Source organism: Oncorhynchus masou, chromosome 6 (genome assembly GCF_036934945.1).
Source record: "Oncorhynchus masou masou isolate Uvic2021 chromosome 6, UVic_Omas_1.1, whole genome shotgun sequence".
Taxonomy (NCBI): Eukaryota; Metazoa; Chordata; class Actinopteri; order Salmoniformes; family Salmonidae; genus Oncorhynchus; species Oncorhynchus masou.
The window spans coordinates 21,679,390-21,701,468 of record NC_088217.1 but is presented as its reverse complement, the minus strand read 5'-3'; the positions used below and the strand labels follow the sequence as shown (position 1 = coordinate 21,701,468).

Below are 22,079 nucleotides of genomic sequence, written 5' to 3'. Positions count from 1 at the left end.
ATGTGTGAATATTACATTTTTATTTGCGTTAGTGAGGGAGAGATTGTAGAGTGATCTTGTTGTTCTTTTGTCAACCTATGAACATACTTGTCTGAAAACTAATAAACCTGAGCTTGACAGTCCGGCCAAAATAAAAACAGTAACGAGTGAAAACACAGTACAAACACAAAGGAAACAAATTAGGGGCATGTTAAGAGGCTTGACTATCAAACAACAGAAAATTAAACAAACTGTTTAAGGCATCCTTTTACTTATCTGAGAATGACTCGTACAATGAGAGCACTGATCTGACATCAGCAACTACACACACACACACGTTGTATGAGCTCAGTAACTTACATACCAACAACATTACACACAGAAATAAAAGTCAGTTTCTATTGATTCTGATGACTGAATTATAAGCAGACTGCCAGGTATGTAGACGCAAAAACATGGTACAGACAAATATGATTAGGGCACAGTCAGATAATAATTTTTGTTTCACGAAATCTCCCAAAACACTTAATTGCTGTATGTGGATCTGGCACAGTGCAGATTGTGCTACATAAAGAAAGTTGTTATTGTGTTAGGTCATTTTAAAGGAAATTTATTTAAAAAAGTAGACTCAGAAAACATGTCCTTAGATTGTAGATATAAACAAGCTTTGGATAGCCCTACATTATCAGTCAAAATCACCTTTCAACACATTGTGTTGGGGCGGCAGGTAGCCTAGTTAGAGCGTTGGGCCAGTAACCGAAAGGTTGCTCGTTTCCCAAGCTGACAAGGTAAAAATCTGTCGTTCTGCCCCTGAACAAGGCAGTTAACCCACTGTTCCTATGCGGTCATTGTAAATAAGAATTTGTTCTTAACTGACTTTCCTACTTAAATACATTTTTTTTTACAAGTAAACTAATTAAAAAAACATTTAGAAACAGGCTGTAGGACTAAAGTTACTAATTGTCATTTAGCTGTGGTAGCAAGCACACCATTGAACAAACACTAGCAGAAAAAAACAACAGACAACATATTTAGCTTCAAATTATAAGAATGACTACTTTTTGGGGAGAAAATCACATCATTACTTTTCCTCATTAATTAAGGGTGCATCAACACTTGGCATTTTCGTTGAGCATTCTGAGCAAATTGCAACGCTTCAGTATCTGAGAGGGCAGAAATGCAACAGGCCAAGAAAATTACAAGCAGGTACAAAAATCTAAAGCAAGAAAACTGCTGCAAGTTTTTTTTCCATGATTTGTTAAACATTAAACTATTTTCCTTTTTTAAAAGCAATATTAGACAGGATATACAGAATAGTATTCCCAAGACAACCATTAGCAATCCTGCATGTGGTGCTATAAGTGTTGTGTAATGTTTGTGGCTTTAGAGACAAATGCTTGAGCCATTTGAGGGAAACGAGGCTCGAGACACCCATCTTTTCAAAAGGTGCAATACTATTTGAATACTTTACAATAATTTGTTGTAAGCCATTGATCAGGGGCACCCTAAAATAACATGTTTACATATGTAATATTTTACAGAAATCCGAATTGAAATGCAATCATAATTATTGCAGGGTTAATAATAACACTTATGCAAGATTGATAGATGTGCCAGGTGAGACATTTTGAAATAATAGAACAGCACAACTATCAACACTAATAGTTATATATTTATGAAACTGAAAAAAGGTTATGCAAATATTACAAAACTGAAAGCAGACAGACATCCTGTGTAAATCACTTCCTATGCTCTACATTTTCTTGTAGAGAACAAACACACCATCAACAAGAAATGTTTGTTATAAAGTACAATAACAGAATTATTAAATGAATAAGGTAGAACCTATTCAAACCCATTGCATTCTTGCACTAATTTACCCTCTCTGGCACAGAGGAGACCACTCAGTACATTTCCTATATGTGACCATTCACTGCAGAAAAAAGGGACAAATCATTATTTTTGTCTCGGAATCTGACTACTGTAACAAGATGAAATCAACACAAATTGCACAAAGCAGTGATGGAAGATAACGTAACACCTCATGTTTCATCTATCCCCTCATTCACTCTGAACCTCTACCGGTAATAGATCCACCCCAACACATGTAAAAAGGGTAAAGAAAGAGTGACAACAAGCAATCTAACATTAAGAGAGGGAGGGAGAGAGAGGGGGAAGAGTGTAATAGTTCTGTGTCCTCACTGAAGGGTGGAGGGGGTCAATGGCTTGATTCTGAAGACAAAGATGTGAAGATGGGAGGCAATCTGGTTGCAAACACTGACACAGTAACGCACCAAGTCAACGAAAGACAGGATCTGCAGACAGAAAGCGGAAGAGAAAATTAAGTCAGAAACATGATAGACATAACTGTAGATAATGGACCCTGTGAGTAGATGGATGGATGATGCCGAAGTATCAAAGGGTTGTGCTATTAGTTACAAATAAATGTGGCATTAGACTGAAAACATGTGACTCTGAAAAAGGTACAGCAAATCAGTGTTGCATGTGAAATAACTGATGGTTAATTTCAAAGAAAATGTTCTCATGTGAACACATGCTGTAGATTGCATGTCCTCTTTGTTGTGGAATGACCACCCTGGCCTTGCTCAGGTACTATGGACCTCTATACCATGGAAGTGTGTGTGTACTCACCACTGCAATCCACAGCACCAGGTATTCATCAATAAAACTGTTGAAATACTGGTCCAGGAACAGCAGGCCTGGCCCCAGGAATGCTATATCATGTAGATGCATCTCACTCTTTGTCATATGTGCTACCTGAAACAAACAAGACACAGGCAAGAATCGTGGTTTAATCAGCAAGCACATTTACATGGATGATATTCATTTACATCATACACGTTCTTGCATCAAGTACATTTACATCAACAGTACAATGTTCAGGGTGCGCAGGAATTTAATTCCACCAATAAGCAGCACACCACACTTACAACTAATTTGTTGGTGATCTTGGCTGACACAAAACCAAAGGCCAGGATATAAACACAGGGGTGCTTCTCAAAGAGCTGGATAGCGGACTTCTTATAGATCATCATGGCCAGTATTATTACTGAGCCTATATGTAACACGGGAGATAGGACACTGGTTCCCTGGAGAGGAGAGAGAAAGAAGAGTCCAAATCAGTGGACATTATTAATAGGCCTAGATGATATGTGAGTGCAGCTTGGTGAAAGAAAACACACAGTAAGGAATGCTGGTGGACACATCTAGGTGTTAAGTCATAATACACAGTAATTCCCCCGAAGGAAAACATGGGTGGCCCTGCCTAAAAATAAATATTGTCAAGTGACAAACACTCATATCGCTCGGCCAACTGAACTGAGCTGGGATCAGGTCCAACAGTCTTAATACACATCCTTAATTTCCTCTGAAGCTAATAGACAGCTTAGACAAATGGATGAAACTGACAAACAAGCACAGTCATCAAGCCAGCATCGTCATCTAAAAAGTACATTGTGTCAAAGTTGGTAAACATTTACAGTTGAAGTCTGAGATTTACATACACTTAGGTTGGGGTCATTAACTTGTTTTTTCCAACCACTCCATACATTTCTTGTTAACAAACTAGTTATGGCAAGTCAGTTAGGACATCTACTTTGTGCATGACAAGTAGTTGTTCCCACAATTGTTAAAAAAATATATTATTTCACATCACAATTTCAGTGGATCAGAAGTTTACATAAACTAAGTTGACTGTGCCTTTAAAAAGCTTAGAAAATTCCAGAAAATTATGTCATGGCTTTAGAAGCTTCTGAAAAGCTAATTGACATCATTTGAGTCAATTGGAGGTGTACCTGTTGATGTATTTCAAGGCCTAGCTTCAAGCTCAGTGCCTATTTGCTTGACATCATGGGAAAATCAAAAGAAATCCGCCAAGACCTCAGAAAAAAAAATAGTAGACCTCCACAAGTCTGGTTCATCCTTGAGAGCAATTTCTAAACTCCTGAAGGTACCACGTTCATCTGTACAAACAATAGTACGCAAGTATAAACACCATGGGACAACACAGTCATCATACCGCTCAGGAAGGAGACACGTTCTTTCTCCTAGAGATGAACGTACTTTGGTGCGAAAAGTGCAAAGCAATCCCAGAACAACAGCAAAGGACCTTGTGAAGATACTTGAGGGTACAAAAGTATCTATATCCACAATAAAACAAGTTCTATATCGACATAACCTGAAAGGCCGCTCGCTCAGCAAGGAAGAAGCCACTGCTCCAAAACCGCCATAAAAAAGCCAGACCACGGTTTGCAACTGCACATAGGGACAAAGATCGTACTTTTTGGAGTAATGTCCTCTGGTCTGATGAAACAAAAATAGAACTATTTGGCCATAATGACCATCGTTATATTTGGAGGAAAAAGGGGGATGCTTGCAAGCCGAAGAACACCATCCCAACCATGAAGCACAGGGGTGGGCAGCATCATGTTGAGGGACTGATGCACTTCACAAAATAGATGGCATCATGAGGCAGGACAATTATGTGGATATATTTAAACAACATCTCAAGACAACAGTCTTAAAGCTGAGTTAAAGTTAAAGCTTGATCGCAAATGGGTCTTCCAAATTGACAATGACCCCAAGTATACTTCCAAAGTTGTGGCAAAATGGTTTAAGGACAACAAGGTCAAGGTATTGGAGTGGCCATCAATGCCCTGACCTCAATCCTATAGAAAATTTGTGGGCAGAACTGAAAAAGAGTGACTGAGCAAGGAGGCCGACAAACCTGACTCAGTTACACCAGCTCTGTTTGGAGGAATGGGCCAAAATTCACCCAACTTATTGTGGGAAGCTTGTAGAAGGCTACCCAAAATGTTTTACCTAAGTTAAACAATTTAAAGGTAGTGCTACCAAATACTAATTGAGTGTATGTAAACTTCTGACCCACTGGGGATGTGATGAAAGAAATACAAGCTGAAATAAATCATTTGCTATACTATTATTCTGACATTTCACATTCTTAAAATAAAGTGGTGAATCTAACTGACCTAAGACAGGGAATTTTTACTGGGATTAAATGTCCAAAATTGTGAAAAACTGAGTTTAAATGTATTTGGCTAAGGTGTATGTAAACTTCTGACTTCAAGTGTATTTGGGAGAATTCACCCTAGGCATTTTTGTAGATGTTTTTTAAATGTATTTTTTATTACACCTTTATTTAACCAGGTAAGCTAGTTGAGAACAAGTTCTCATTTACAACTGCAACCTGGCCAAGATAAAGCAAAGCAGTGCGATACAAACAGAGTTACACATGGAATAAACAAGCGTACAGTCAATAACACAATAGGAAAAAAAATAAACTGTGTGCAAATGGCGTGAGGTGGTAAGGCAATAAATAGGCCATAGTAGTGAAGTAATTACAATTTAGCAAATTAACACTGGAGTGATAGATGAGCAGATGGTGATGTGCAAGTAGAAATACTGGTGTGCAAAAGAGCAGAAAAGTAAATAAAAACAATATGGGGATGAGGTAGGTAGATTGGGTGGGCTATTTACAGATGGGCTATGTGCAGCTGCAGAGATCGGTTAGCTGCTCAGATAGCTGATGTTTAAAGTTAGTGAGGGAAATATAAGTCCCCAGCTTCAGTGATTTTTGCAATCCGTTCCAGTCATTGGCAGCAGAGAACTGGAAGGAAAGGTGGCCAAAGGTGGTGTTGGCTTTGGGGATGACCAGTGAGATATACCTGCTGGAGCGCGTGCTACAGGTGGGTGTTGTCGTGACTAGTGAGCTGAGATAAGGCGGAGCTTTACCTAACATAGACTTATAGATGACCTGGAGCCAGTGGGTCTGGCGATGAATAAGTAGCGAGGGCCAGCCGACTAGAGCATACAGGTTGCAGTGGTTGGTGGTATAAGGGGCTTTGGTGACAAAATGGATGGCATTGTGATAGACTGCATCCAGACTGCATCCAGTTTGCTGAGTAGAGTATTGGAAGCTATTTTGTAAATTACATCGCCGATCGGTAGGATAGTCAGTGTGACGAGGGTATGTTTGGCGGCATGAGTGAAGGAGGCTTTGTTTGCGAAATAGGAAGCCGATTCTAGATTTAATTTTGGATTGGAGATGTTTAATATGAGCCTGGAAGGAGAGTTTACAGTCTAGCCAGACACCTAGGTTTTGTAGTTGTCCACATATTCTAAGTCAGAACCGTCCAGAGTATTGATGCTAGTCGGGTGAGTGCGAGCAGTGAACGGTTGAAAAGCATGCATTTGGTTTTACTAGCGTTTAAAAGCAGTTGGAGGCCACGGAAGGAGTGCTGTATGGCATTGAAACTCGTTTGGAGGTTAGTTAACACAGTGTCCAAAGAAGGGCCAGATGTATACAGAATGGTGTCTGCGTAGAGGTGGGTCAGGGAATCACCCGGAGCAAGAGCGACATTGTTGATATATACAGAGAAAAGAGTCGGCCTGAGAATTGAACCCTGTGGTACTCCCATAGAGACTGCCAGAGGTCCCGGACAACAGGCCCTCTGATTTGACACACTGAACTCTGTCTGAGAAGTAGTTGGTGAACCAGGCGACAGTCATTTGAGAACCAAGGCTGTTGAGTCTGCCATTAAGAATACAGTGATTGACAGAGTCAAAAGCCTTGGCCAGGTGGATGAAGAGAGGTGCACAGTACTGTCTTTTATTGATGGCAGTTATGATATCGTTTAGTACCTTGAGAGTGGCTGAGGTGCACCTGTGACCAACTCGAAAACCAGATTGCACAGCTGAAAAGGTACGTGGGATTCAAAATGGTCAGTGATCTGTTTGTTAACTTGGCTTTCGAAGACCTTATAAAGGCAGGGTAGGATGGATATAGGTCTGTAACAGTTTGGGTCTAGAGTGTCACTCCCTTTGAAGATGGGGATGACCGCAGCAGCTTTCCAATCTTTAGGGATCTCGGACGATACGAAAGAGAGGTTGAACAGACTGGTATTAGGGGTTGCAACAATGGTGGCGGATAATTTTAGAAAGAGAGGGTCCAGATTGTCTAGCCCAGCTGATTTGTACGGGTCCAGGTTTTGCATCTCTTTCAGGACATCTGCTATCTGGATTTGGGTGAAGGAGAAGCTGGGGAGGCTTGGACAAGTAGCTGCGAGGGGGGGGCTTTTGGCCGGGGTAGCCAGGAGGAAAGCATGGCCAGCCTAGAGAAATGCTTATTGAAATTCTTGATTATTGTGGATTTATTGGCGGTGACAGTGTTACCTAACCTCAGTGCAGTGGTCAGCTGGGAGGTGCTGCTCTTATTCTCCATGGACTTTAGTGTCCCAAAACTTTTTGGAGTTAGCTACAGGATGCACATTTCTGTTTGAAAAAGCTACCCTTTGTTTTCCTGACTGACTGCGTATTGGTACTTGACTTCCCTGAAGAGTTGCATATCGCGGGGACTATTCGATGCTAGTGCAGTCCGCCACAGGATGTTTTTGTGCTGGTCGGAGGCAGTCAGGTCTGGAGTGAAGCAAGGGATATATATGTTCTTAATTCTACATTTTTTTCAAAGGGGCATACTTTTTTAAGATATGGTACGGGGTATGGTGGGGTGCGGATACAGTGGAGCTAAACCCAGGCACCGAGTGATGAGAGAGATTGCATCTCTGGACAGGCTAGTTATGCTCGGTGAGGTCACCGCATGTGTGGGAGGTGGGACAAAGGAGGTATCTGTGGCATGTTGAGTGGGACTAGGGGCTCCGCATTAAAACAATGATAACTATCCTAAACAACAGTGTACAAGGCATATTGACATTTGAGAGAGGCATAAAGCGAGGCATAAAGCAATCACAGGTGTTGATTGGGAGAGCTAGCTAAGACAACAACGGGTAAGACAACAACAGCTAATCAGCTAAGACAACAACAGGTAAAATGGCGATGAATGGGCAGAGAGGATCAGTTAACTACACAGAGGGCCTGAGTTCGAGGCTGGGGCCAACAGATAAACAAAAAAATAAACTAAATGGAGTACCGTGATTAATGAACAGTCCAGCAGGCATCAGCTATGTAGCCAAGTGATCATAGGGTCTAGTGAACAGCAATAGATGGAACAGGGAAGCCGTGAGGACGCAGGAGACACAGCGTCTAAAGTTAGCAGGCCGGGGTAAGTAGAAGCGTCAGCTTCGACGCCTGGCAAAGTCCGGTTGAGGGCACAGCGGATGGAGATACGTCGGCAGACCAGTCGTGGTGGTACGGCAGGGCGCCGTGTTGACAAAGGGTCCGGACCAGATGGCGAAAGAGGTATTGTAGTTGCAGTAAATTCATTTGCTAGCCGGGAGATGCGCCTGGCTTGCGGCTAACTGGTGTTAGCTTCGGGGCAGGGGCATTAGCCACTATAGCCACTTGGTAGCAGCGATGATCCGATGCAAAGGTCCAGAGCTTACGGCAAGGATCCGGTGGAGTAGTGGATTCTAGCCATGTTGGGGTCCGGGAGGCATCGGCTGAGTAGCTGAGTGATCACAGAGTAGGCCGGGAGGTGGGCCTGGCACAGGGCTAGCTTCGGGGCTGGGTCAATCGGTGGCAGCTCGCTAGCTGTGATGATCAGGAGTAATCGTCCAGGGTTTACGGTAGGAATTTGGCATTGTAGTGGAGAAAACAGTCTGATACTGGCAGGGCTGGCAAGTATTATCCAAGCTAAAAAAACAAACATCTGGTGTCTGTGCAGAAGGTAAAGGCCGCTAGCAGTGGCCAACAATGACTAAATAGCTAGTAGCTAATTAGCTGGCAAGCTTCTGATGGAGGTTCTGGCTATAAGGTCTAAAAATAAAAATGCAGATCCGTGTCACATTGGGTGAGGCGGGTTACCGGAAGGTATATTTAATTTAAAAATGGAAAAGAGATTGAAAATAAATGGAAATATATACAACAACAAAAAAATACAAAAAGTAAACGAGAGGACGACAAACCACGTCTGCACTGCTACGCCATCTTGGGAAAAAAAATCATGTTAAAAAGGACTGGATTGATGTGAGCAATACATCAAAAGAAAACAGAGACCGTCAAAGGGAAAGGTGGCGACTACCATTTTGCTTAAGCCTATTCAGTTCTTTATGAAGGTCAGGGACTAAGTTACAGGTCAATTGTAGACTTACTGCTATTGTTGATCCATTTTTGCCCACACCTCCGGTAAATATAACCCGGAAGTAATTAGTACAGGAAAAGACAGCCCCTAAGAAAGTGCAGATGGCTGGAACTATTTTCATCTGGATGTTTATGACTGGGATCTGTGGAGGTGAGGGAGCAAGATACCATTTATTACAGCCAGTCAACACCATCAGTGTTCAGTACATTTCACAACACTAAACATTGTTAGTAAGATGGTTTATTTCATTCAAAAAAACTGTTTCATTACTGAGTGAAATTGCATTTAATATAGTAAGGAATTACACTGTACACAGAATTAGAACATACCGATGCGGGCAGCGCGACCATTATATTACCAGTGTTACGGCTTCATCATTCAGTTAGTCATGCCATTCATTTCAGTTACCAAAAGGCAATCAGTGGAAAGTTGAGCCATTCAGAATTACCAGTGACTGCCAAAAAGCGGATCCTCCCACGGCGGCCAGCAAATACATGATTATAATGAAGATTTGCACCTCAGTCACGTCAATGCTGAGAGGAGCAGGCAGAGAGGAGAGGTTAGTCAGAACAGTCATCAACTCTGTCCATATGCACAGCGGCACAAGCTTGCACTAGTGCGTCTTCACCCAAACACTAACCACAGCTCTTCCAGTCAGATGTCAATCATGATGCACATCATGATGCACTTATGGCAAACATATGCACGGAGTTTACAAAACATTAAGGACACCTGCTCTTTCCATGACATCGTATGATTCCCTGATAAAGGTTCAAATATATATATACAATAGACTGATCAAGTGAATCCAAGTGGAAGCTATGATCTCTTATTGAGGTCACTTGTTAAATCCACTCCAATCAGTGTAGATGAAGGGGATGAGACAGGTTAAAGAAGGATGTTAAAAGCCTTGAGACAATTGAGACATGGATTGTGTGTGTGTATCATTCAGAGGGTGAATGGGCAAGACAAAAGAGCCTTTGAACAGGGTATGGTAGTAGGTGCCAGGCGCACCGGTTTGTGTCAAGAACTGCAACACTGCTGGCTTTTTCCACACTCAACAGTTTCCCCTTTGTGTATCGAGAATGGTCCACAACTCAAAGGACATTCAGCAAACTTGATACAACTTTGGGAAGCATTGGAGTCAACATGGGCCAGCATCCCTGTGGAATGCATTCGACACCTTGTAGAGTCCATGCTCTGATGAATTGAGGCTGTTCCGAGGGCAAAGTGAAGGGGGTGCAACTCAATATTAGGAAGCGGTTCATAATGTTTTGCACACTTAGTGTATGTTTTGGTATTCTTTCAGTAGCATGGATCTAGTCCGTTTCTACTCATGAAATGGTTTGTTTTCAGACCGGGCAAGTGCAAAGATTTCCTCCCTCCCATTAGCTTGTGGCTAGAGGTCAGTGTGTGGGGAAGCAGGGATCTAATTGGCTGAGGCTCACTGCATATCTGTCAGGCCAAGATGCTGTCCGTCAGAGATTTACCGTCACGTTCCACAAGAAGGGGCCTACAGTGGCTGTCAGCATCTGTAACAGCGCTAGACAGATCTGTAACTCTGTAATATCAAATCTACACACAGAGAACATTTTTCAAAATGCACTCCACTTTGAGAATAAAGGATATAAATACTTGATCATACGGATGCTTACACACATGGGGCTGTTACTGTGACCGTATTACCGCCGGTCACGAGTCATGAAGGCAGTCAAATTCCACGTGACCGTTTAGTCCCGGTAATTAGACTTCTCCAAGCTCTGATGCTGCTGATGGTCATTAGTAGCCTACCAAACTTGCTAACTGCCTGGTACTCAGCACTCTATTGTCCCTCTAATCACTCTGACATCAACGCAAATGTATTCGAAAATGACTTCATGAGAGCCCATGAGCTCATGTTGCGCAACAATTGACATAGTACACAATTTGAGGACACATTTTGGGTCATGAGCACTACTTTCAAAACTACTGACTGAAATTATACAAAAGCTTAGTAGGTAGCAAACTAGTAAGTAGCCTAACTATCCAGCTGAGGCCACGGGGGACCACTCTGACCCACAATCTGGGAATGCCTTTGAGAAACCCTGATGCTCTTCGCTACACTAGAACTGCAGTGTAGATCCTATCTTTCACTTTTCATTCTAACCCATCACTTACCTCTCCCTTAATTCCCCATATCCACTCCCTCACCTACTACCAGCATCACTCTACTTCTATAAAGCCACTCTTCTCCCTCCCCATACACACTCACATGCCGAAGCGCAGGGTGCCGGAGACGTATGTCTGCCAGTGGGCACAGTAGAACATGAACATGCCAGCGAAACAACAGAAGAACATCCAGTCAGGGTTGGTGCCCAGCTGCACTGCTATACTGGTGCCCAGGACCACAAACACTGAAAGAGAGAGAGGAAATGGAAACAGAGTCAATTAAATCCTAATAAGGCAAACAAAGTTATATGGAACACACACAGAGGGGCGGCTGTACCTGTGGAGAGGGAGTCACAGCCGTGGTCAAACAGTTCACCCAGCGGAGAGCTGCTATTAGTTCGTCTGGCCTGCTTCCCATCAATGGCATCCAGTGATTGGTACACAAACAGGCCCACCGCACACAGCAGGTATGCCCACAGCGGTGCCTGACGAAAAAAGACGAGACCAAAGAATACTTAATGAATACTATAAAACAATGCCTTCCCCCCAATGGATTTTTTTGGAGGATGATGATAGTGTAATCTCTCAAAACATGTATAAATTGTGTTATCAGAGAATCAGTGGGTATTATCATCAATAGAGAATCATTTTACATAAAACTTGATCTTCTGGCAGCTGTAGACTACACAAAGAAGATATGTTGGAACTTGAGTAAAAGAGGTTGATGTGTGGTTTGTTTCCCTCTAAATAGATTTGGAACACAGCAGGGCTTTGTCCTTCATTAGTTAACCAGCATGGAGAGTTTCACAGCGTCATCAATGTGTCGTGCCTTCATTTCCTGTCCCGTTTTCACTGGGTCTATGATGAGCTGACAGCAGTTTACACAGAGCCCAAAACCAACCGGAATATGACATCCTGGCCTACAATTTAGAGGCTTCCCACTTGGCATCCATATAAATAACCACCCTGTTATTGCAGAGCAGCTCATACATTAAGCTTTTTATTCTTTCAGGTCCTCAGGCAGAAACAGGGATTTGGGGAGCAGGAGAGAAGGGGTTATGAAAGAGGACAGTACCAAGGGGTTGGCATGGAGGAACTATCTGCTGACTGCCTCTGTGTTAATCAGTGAACATATGATTATGAATTTAATGGCAAGATGACAGGGCTGTGAAACTAAGAGGCCCTAGAGCAAGTATACTTTCTGTTCAAACAGGACACAATGACAAACTCAGTCCGGAAAACACCTGGTATCAGCTGCACTGTATACTCATAAAACACTGACACACACACACACACAGGGCAGGTTGTCTTAAATACTCCTGACCTGGGTCATCAGAAACAGGACACTGACTAGTACAGCATGTTAAGTAAATACCAACTTCTCTGGGCTATGAAACAGTGCTGCCACTAATATTTTAGCTCTTTAACTATCACACCTCTAACCTGTTAACAGAATTATCACCTATTATGTCAGGTTTTGAATCATTCTTACAACAATGAACATGGACATTATAAGAGGTGTTGTGACATAGGTACACAGTCACTGAGATTCTCCCTCCAGAAGTAGTACCCTACCGAGCCTGTTCTCTGGGATAAACTCAATTCTCTAGTCTAGCGAGTCCAGTAAATGACATTCTCTGTTTTGTCTTCCTTTGTTGCTCCACATTGTGAGCAAATATGCATGCAGAGTGATTTTTCAACCGTTGTCCTACAAAAGGAAACAGTGGAGGGGGTGGATAACTACAGAGACAGAGCTCTATTTACAGAGGGGGAAAACAAGTTACGCCTGTCATCAAATCCTGTAACTTTTCTGAATTAAAACTACTCTAACCCACCTTTTAGTTGCCGACTGTTGAAGCAGTGACCCGTTAAGCAGCACAGTGGAAGTCAGGTGACACAGCAGTGATCTTCAAAACTGCCTCCTGGAGACCCACAGGGTTTGCAGGCTTTTGTTCAAGCCCAGCACTAACACACCAGATTCAACTAATCATCAAGCCCTTGATTCATTCAATCAAGTGTGATACTGCTGGGTCGGAACAGTAGCCTGCACCCCCTGTGGGTGTCAGGGCCAGGATGAAAGAACATCTGCAATAAAAAGACTCCTAAAATGAGAACATGTTTTGCCTTGCGGATAATGAATGCTTGGTCTACTTTTCAAGGTTATTTGTGGATTAAATTCAAATGGTCAAATATGCAGTCAGCTGCTCGCTGGGAAAGCTGGAATTGTAGGGATAATAAACATGTTGTTTTCTCCCATGGTTACACTGACTTCTATAACAAATAAGTAGATTATACAGTTGAAGTTGGAAGTTTGCATACTCGTTTTCAACCACTCCATAAATGTCTTGTTAACAAACTAGATGTCCTAACCAACTTGCCAAAAGTCGGTTAGGACATCTACTTTGTGCATGACAAGTAATTTTTCCAAAAATTGTTTACAGACAGATTATTTCACTGTATCACAATTCTAGTAGGTCAGAAGTTTACATACACTAAGTTGACTGGGTCTTTAAACAGCTTGGAAAATTATGTCATGGCTTTAGAAGCTTCTGATAGGCTAATTAACATCATTTGAGTCAATTGGAGGTGTAAGTGTGAATGTATTTCAAGGCTAACCTTCAAGCTCAGTGCCTCTTTGCTTGACATCATGGGAAAATCAAAAGAAATCAGCCAAGACCTCAGAAAAAGAATAGACCTCCACAAGTCTGGATCATCCTTGGGAACAATTTTCAAACGCTTGAAGGTACCACGTTCATCTGTACAAACAGTACGCAAGTATAAACACCATGGGACCACGCAGCCAGCATACCGCTCAGGAAAGGAGACGCATTCTGTCTCCTACAGATGAAAGTACTTTGGTGCGAAAAGTGCAAATCAATCCCAGAACAACAGCAAAGGACCTTGCGAAGATGCTGGAGGAAACAAGTACAAATGTATCTACAGTGCTCAAAAAAACAAAGGGAACACTTAAACAACACAATGTAACTCCAACTCAATCACACTTCTGTGAAATCAAATTGTCCACTTCGGAAGCAACACTGATTGACAATAAAATGTCACATGCTGTTGTGCAAATGGAATAGACAACAGGTGGCAATTAGCAAGACACCCCCAATAAAGGAGTGGTTCTGCAGGTGGTAACCAAAGACCACTTCTCAGTTCCTATGCTTCCTGGCTGATGTTTTGGTCACTTTTGAATGCTGGCGATGCTTTCACTCTAGTGGTAGCATGAGTCGGAGTCTACAACCCACACAAGTGGCTCAGGTAGTGCAGCTCATCTAGGATGGTACATCAATGCGAGCTGTGGCAAGAAAGTTTGCTGTGTGTCAGCGTAGTGTCCAGAGCATGGAGGCGCTACCAGGTGTGAGGCCAGTACATCAGGAGACGTAGAGGAGGGCAACAACCCAGCAGCAGGACCGCTACCTCTGCCTTTGTGCAAGGAGGAGCAGGAGGAGCACTGCCAGAGCCCTGCAAAATGACCTCCAGCAGGCCACAAATGTGCATGTGTCTGCTCAAACGGTCAAAAACAGGCTCTATGAGGGTGGTATGAGGGCCCGACATCCACAGGTGGGGGTTGTGCTTACAGCCCAACACCGTGCAGGATGTTTGGCATTTTCCAGAGAACACCAAGATTAGCAAATTTGCCACTGGTGCCCTGTGCTCTTCACAGATGAAAGCAGGTTCACACTGAGCACGTGACAGAGTCTGGAGACGCCGTGGAGAACGTTCTGCTGTCTGCAACATCCTCCAACATGAGCGGTTTGGCAGTGGGTCAGTCATGGTGTGGGGTGCCATTTCTTTGGGGGGCCACACAGCCCTCCATGTGCTCGCCAGAGGTAGCCTGACTGCCATTAGGTACCGAGATGAGATCCTCAGACCCCTTGTGAGACCATATGCTGGTGCGGTTGGCCCTGGATTCCTCCTAATGCAAGACAATGCTAGACCTCATGTGGCTGGAGTGTGTCAGCAGTTCCTGCAAGAGGAAGGCATTGATGCTACGGACTGGCCCGCCCGTTCCCCAGACCTGAATCCAATTGAGCACATCATGTCTCACTCCATCCACCAACGCCACGTTGCACCACAGACTGTCCAGGAGTTGGCAGATGCTTTAGTCCAGGTCTGGGAGGAGATCCCTCAGGAGACCATCCTCCACCTCATCAGGAGCATGCCCAAGCGATGTAGGGAGGTCATACAGGCACGTGGAGGCCACACACACTACTGAGCCTCATTTTGACTTGTTTTAAGGACATTACATTAAAGTTGGATCAGCCTGTAGTGGGGTTTTCCACTTTAATTTTGAGTGCGATTTTGAGTGCAAAATCCAGACCTCCATGGGTTGATAAATTTGATTTCCATTGATAATGTGATTTTTTGGTCAGCACATTCAACTATGTAAAGAAAAAAGTATTTAATAAGAATATTTCATTCATTCAGATCTAGGATGTGTTATTTTAGTGTTCCCTTTATTTTTTTGAGCAGTGTATATCCACAGTAAAACGAGTCCTATATCAACATAACCTGAAAGGCCGCTCAGCAAGGAAGAAGCGACTGCTCCAAAACCGCCATAGAAAAGCCAGACTATGGTTTGCAACTGCACATGGGGACAAAGATCATACTTTTTGGAGAAATGTCCTCTGGTCTGATGAAACAAAAATAGAACTGTTCGGCCATAATGACCATAATTATGTTTGCAAGCCGAAGAACACCATCCCAACTGTGAAGCACAGGGGTGGCAGTTTCATGTTGTGGGGGTGCTTTGCTGCAAGAGGGACTGGTGCACTTCACAAAATAGATGGCATCATGAGGAGGGACAATTATGTGGATATATTGACCCAACATCTCAAGACATCAGTCAGGAAGTTAAAGCTTGGTCGCAAATGGGTCTTCCAAATGGACATTGACCCCAAGCATACTTCCAAAGTTGAAAAGACAACAAAGTCAAGTTATTGGAGTAGCCATCACAAAGCCCAGATCTCAATCCTATAGAAAATGTCTGGGCAGAACTGAAAAAGCGCGTGCGAGCAAGGAGGCCGACAAACCTGATTCAGTTACACCAGCTCTGTTTGGAGGAATGGGCCAAAATTCACCCAACTTATGAAGCTTGTGGAAGGCTACCTGAAACGTTTGACCCAAGTTAAACAATTTAAAGGCAATGCTACCAAATACTAATTGAGTGTATGTAAACTTCTGACCCACTGGGAATGTGATGAAAGAAATACAAGCTGAAATAAATCACTCTCGACTATTATTCTGACATTTCACATTCTTAAAATAAAATCGGTGATACTAACTGACCCAAGACAGAGAGTTTTTACTTTGATTAAATGTCAGGAATTGTGAAAAACTGAGTTAAATGTATTTGGCTAAGGTGTATGTAAACTTCCGACTTCAACTGTATAAGTTTATGTTTACAGTGACTAAGTCTTTGTGAGCCTCATACACTTGGCTCATGTGCATTTCCACAGTAACAGAATGAATGTGATATGGGCCATTATTCTGTTACCAATCTTTGCATCTGCACTATTCTTCAAGTAAATGCGTTTTGTAAAATGTTCAGTGGAAATGGTTTACTAGTAGTCCTTGTGCATAGAGTTGCATGGTATGTTTAACTTTGCAATCATTGGTTTTTGTGAAAACAACATCGGAGTTAAGTAACCACATTGTGGGCCTGTTACAATACATAAATCATGACGGATTGGAAGAATATCCACTTTGTTAGATCCTATTTGTTTTATGTACGACAATCTGGTCAATAGAACGTCCGCGTTCCATTGACTCCTTTACCTCAGACAAACAAAATGCATTATATTGCTGTTTTGTATGCCTCAGTTTGAACGCAATCTAATTTTATGTACATTAAAGTCTGATATCACAAATTAAATTCCCTTGTGGAAAGACAAAGTTAACCTTGGTTTTCAGTTCTGGAGGGAAACGACTAAGCTTAACAGTTTGTATGTTTTGCTGTCTCCTCTCTATTCCCGGTCCTTAGTGTGCACTCATCGCTGCAGTGCCGTGGTGTGTTGGCCGGGGAAGGGGTCGGGGTATCAGGTGCAGACGAGCTGTAACCTGAGAGCTATGGGCACGGGATGTTCATCCAGAACAGAAAGCCTGAGCTATGCCAAACTCTCAACAGCACAGAGATGGTAAACAAACAAAAAGCCAGACAAACGTACCATAAAAACCATTGCTGACAGAAAACACATTCACAGAACCTTGAGACAAAATAACTGACGGGGGGATGCTTGAGAGTAAAAAAACAATGCAAATGCTATACGAAGTATGAACCCCTGATAATGTTGTATTGAATGTTTGTTTGTTTGTAGCTTTAGAGATCAACCTAAAAAAGTGTTGTCAAACATTTGAGCAACACAGTGTTCAATTATCTGACAGTCTGCGATGAAAACTTCATTTCAATGTGCCCGACAGGTAAATACAATACAGTAGCACTTTACTTGAGCCCTCCAACCATACCTATCCAATGGCACGAAGCCAGGCAGTGTATAACCAGCCTATTCAGTGGGGCAGGACAGTAGAACGTACACCCCTTGGGGTCCCGAGGACTGAGTTTGGGATATGCTGACTTACACCCTACCTGAATAGGCGCTACATTGTTGCCATTGTTACCTGTTCAGTGGCAGTGGGGCAGTAGTAGACCAGCACCAGGGTGGTGAATACATTGGTGGCCAGGCCCACGATGGTGATGAGGTTGGGGGCAATCCAGGTGGGCACATGGCCCACCAGCCACTCCCAGTAGCACTGCATCAGAGGCTCCAGCAAGGAGTGACCTGCACTGCTGTACCTGTAGAGGGGGAACCAGGACCCCAGAACGATTAACCAGATTGAACACATTTTCATCCCAAAGTGCTTGATGTAACACTAAGCACAAAACAAATATTGTGTGATCATCACATCAAAGCTAAATAAGGATATAATTGATCTTAGGTTTTACAAATGATAGTACCTGTGTTCCTCCAGTCTCTTCAGCTGTTGGCGGTCGAGCGGGGGAGTGGGCAGCTCAATCAGCCTGCGCAGGGCTCCTGGGGCAAGCCAGCAGGCCGCCTCCATGCCCACACCCTGCCCAGGATCCCTCTCCTTGACTGGGCCTCTGCGTGTCCGAACACCCCCCTGCTGCTGCTGGTACCCAGTGGTGCTCATGGCCCTGCTAGCACAGTGCCCTCTACTTCAGGCTGCCTCAGCCTCCCCCGCCACTTGCTGGGGCTCCACAATGGAGCTGCACACTGGTGGGTGGAAGAGGAGAGAACAGGTCATGTGATGAAAGGTTGGCTCACATGAAGACTAGGTGCTGAAATGGGACTTGGAGTTCAAGTTGGCTCTAGTAGTGGTCTCTCACCAGCTGCTTCTTTAACTGTTTTACTGAAATAATTTCATCTCATACAAGTTCTCACTCACTTGAGTGAAATTGAGGCACGATGTGGTGGGTGGGATAGCTAGAAAAAGAGTTGATAATGAAAGAGAATAAAAATGAACCATAGAGTCAAGCCAGGCTATCTATTGACACCCACACTCATGTTCACCCAGTTCTGAGTTATAAAACACTGTTCAGTCACACCCCTAAAGATACAACTGGGCGGGATACGGCAGGCCCCGCCCTCACAATCCACTGAACATGAGGCTTCCCAAACAAATCTTAGGCACCGATAATTACGTATCATCGGAGAGTCACAATCTGCACACAGTATCCACAGAACTTCCTCTACAAACAGTGGTGTCTAAACTTGGTCGGACCACTTTCTTGTGATCCCACCGACCAAACCAATGTTTGGCCAATGTTGCAGACCTTGTTGTTTATAGCAAAGCAATAAATGTATCAATGATGCAGTCATTCAGACCCCCAGGTCATTCCAGGTTTAACTCGTTTCCACTTGTAGCACCATCATAAAAGTATTGCAAAGTAACTGAGTTCGATACTGACATCAATGAATATCAAAGACAAAGGGGAGATCAATGGGAATGGAGAGCAAACATATGCAATACAAATGTTCTACGACACTGCCTCTGAAACCTGTCTGTCTAAACAGTATCACTGTAAATTACAGAAAGTCTGGACAACTAGCTAGCTAACAGCACTTGCAAATGACAACAGGACACATAGTTAACTAATGATACCTTTCCCTCGATGAAATGACAACGTAGCTAACTGCCAATGTTTCCTTCACCGAGCTCTAGAAATCCATCCGTAGATTTGTCCCCCCTCTCCCTCTCCCTCCAGAACCAAAATGACAGCTAGCTTTCTTGCTAGTTAATTAGCAGTAAGATATCAGCTTGCCAAGGAGACGCTGACCTGGCTAGTAAAGAGGGCAGGGTGTCCGACGTCCGGGGCACTTCACAGTGCGTCGAATGACTCCTTGGTAGGGTTGCAGCAGTCGTCTTCCCGTTCACGGCGGGGGTAAAGATGCAACAGCCCTCAGCGAGCGTTACTGCAGGTAGGATCAACAACACGTCCCACTCAGGGATCTTCTTTAAGTTTTGTCGAATCGCAACCAACTGACATGTGCATACACCGCCACCTACTGTACAGGAGTGTGAGGCCAGTCATGACCTATTTAACTCTAAGGGATAGGGCACTTCCCCAGTATCTACTTGTAAGGCTTCAACCGGTGTAGTTTTAATGCACCATCACACATCCTGAGTGCACTCGCTTGCATCCTATCAAGGCGCAACAGCAAACATGTGTAAATATTTGTATGAACATTAGATTCAACAACTGAGACATAAACTGAACAAGTTCCACAGACATACAGTGGGGCAAAAAAGTATCGAGTCAGCCACCAGTTGTGCAAGTTCTCCCACTTAAAAAGATGAGAGGCCTGTAATTTTCATAGGTACACTTCAACAAAGACAGACAAAATGAGGGGACAAAATCCAGAAAATCACATTGTAGGATTTTTAATGAATTTATTTGCAAATTATGGTGGAAAATAAGTATTTGGTCACCTACAAACAAGCAAGATTTCTGGCTCTCACAGACCTGTAACTTCTTCTTTAAGAGGCTCCTCTGTCCTCCACTCGTTAATTAATGGCACCTCTTTGAACTTATAATAATTGTATAAAATCCACCTGTCCCACTGTATATCTCACTGGTCACCCCCAAAGCCAATTCTTCCTTTGGCCGCCTCTCCTTCCAGTTCTCTGCTGCCAATGACTGGAACGAACTGCAAAAATCTCTGAAGCTGGAAACTCTTACCTCCCTCACTAGCTTTAAGCACCAGCTGTCGGAGCAGCTCACAGATCACTGCACCTGTACATAGTTAATCTGTAAATAGCTCATCCAATCTACCTCATCCCCATACTGTATTTATTTATTTATCTTGCTCCTTTGCACCCCAGTATCTCAACTTGCACATTCATATTCTGCACATCCTACCATTCCAGTGTTTAATTGTTATATTGTAATTATTTTGCCACCATAGCCTATTGTGGTAGCCCAGGAGGTCTACCCCGGGGGATGGTAATAGAGGGGAGGTACGTGAGGCGACGTTGGCTCCCTCTGCTGGGAATACGGGAGCTGGGCACCCCGACACGGACAGCTAAGTGGAGGTAATTACAGGAAAGTGCCAACCAGCCGTGGTGGCTAAATAAAAGGAGCACGATGGCACACCACGGGAGAGAGACCGAGCAAAAATTAAGTTATTTCTTTGATATATTTATTTTCTGTCTTATTAAAGTTGTTTTTGCAGATTAAAGCCTCCCTGTCAATCTCTGCACGCTCCACCCAACGGTTTGCCACACTATTTATTATCCTACCTCATTTGCATATGCTGTATATAGATTTTTCTCCTGTATTATTGATTGTATGTTTGTTTATTCCCATGTGTAACTCTGTTGTATGTGTCGAACTGCTTTGCTTTGTCTTGGTTAGGTCGCAGCCTACCTGGTTAAATAAATAAAATGAGAGTCCTAGACAACACTCTCTGAAAGGCTATCAAATTATTCTTAAGTTTTAAAAGCATTATGATGCTCATTGATGCCTTTATTGCATGTTTCAGTCCACCAAGAAAATATCTTTAGTCTACTCCGCCCCTCTCTTATTGGAACGATGATTAAAGAGCTTAGCCATGTGCTTCTTATCAGTAATAACCACATTAAGGGACATGGGCAGCTGTGAGGAGGAGGGTTTATTCTCCAGATTTTTAACCATTTTCCAGAACTCCTTGAGGTTGGACACACAGAGAGAACTGCTCCTTAAACTAACTTTGGCCTTCCGGATAGCCTGAGTGCACTTATTTCTTATTTGCCTGAACGAGACCCTGAGTATGCATGTGCCGAGCCTTTCACCAAGAGCAATTCTTGAGGTGGAGCAACTCTGCTAGATCACGGTCGAACCAGGGGCTGAACCTGTTTTTAATTCTTGTTTTCTTTATGGGGGTGTGTTTGTTAACAATACCACTGAAAATATAAAAAAGAAGGTCCAAGTGTCTGTGACAAAGGGAATCAAGCTGATTCTTTACCAATTTACAGAGGCCAGTTCATGAAGGCTTGATCATTAAAGTTTTTTAGCAAGCGTCCATGACAAATCAGGACAGGTTGTTTCAATGAGCAGCCATTATGAACACATGCTGTTAAAGGTCCTCAATGTCACCATTGCCCTTGATTATAAGCAATGTTGTGCTGCTACTTTTATTGTCTTGGCCAAAGCTTTTGATACGATAGACAATTCCATTCTTGTGGACTGGCGAAGGAGAATCGGTGTCTCTGAGGGGTCTTTGGCCTGGTTTGCTAACTACCTCTCCCAAAGAGTGCAGTGTTTAAAGTCAGAACATCTGCTGTCTCAGCTACTGCCTATCACCAAGGGAGTACCCCAAGGCTCAATCTTAGGCCCCACGCTTTTCTCAATTTACATCAACAACATAGCTCA

General features: G+C 43.2%; 1 protein-coding gene across 2 annotated transcripts; it reads right to left on the bottom strand.

Annotated features, from left to right (window-relative positions):
- Nucleotide 1: 1 nt before the first annotated feature.
- LOC135541590 (choline/ethanolaminephosphotransferase 1-like) lies at nucleotides 2–19,687 on the bottom strand. Of its 2 annotated transcripts, none has more exons than XM_064967897.1 (10): nucleotides 19,506–19,687; nucleotides 18,165–18,441; nucleotides 17,828–18,002; nucleotides 11,541–11,688; nucleotides 11,307–11,448; nucleotides 9,504–9,588; nucleotides 9,066–9,197; nucleotides 2,931–3,089; nucleotides 2,632–2,757; nucleotides 2–2,294 (listed from the first exon to the last, which is right to left on the bottom strand). In XM_064967897.1, the coding sequence occupies exons 2-10, from the start codon at nucleotides 18,356–18,358 to the stop codon at nucleotides 2,178–2,180; spliced, it is 1,278 nt and encodes a 425-aa protein (XP_064823969.1). In that variant the 5' UTR covers nucleotides 18,359–18,441; nucleotides 19,506–19,687; the 3' UTR covers nucleotides 2–2,177. The 2 variants fall into 2 exon arrangements, with proteins under 2 accessions (XP_064823969.1, XP_064823970.1); XM_064967898.1 differs by lacking the exon at nucleotides 19,506–19,687 and adding an exon at nucleotides 19,331–19,435.
- Between the last annotated feature and the right edge of the window lie 2,392 nt (nucleotides 19,688–22,079).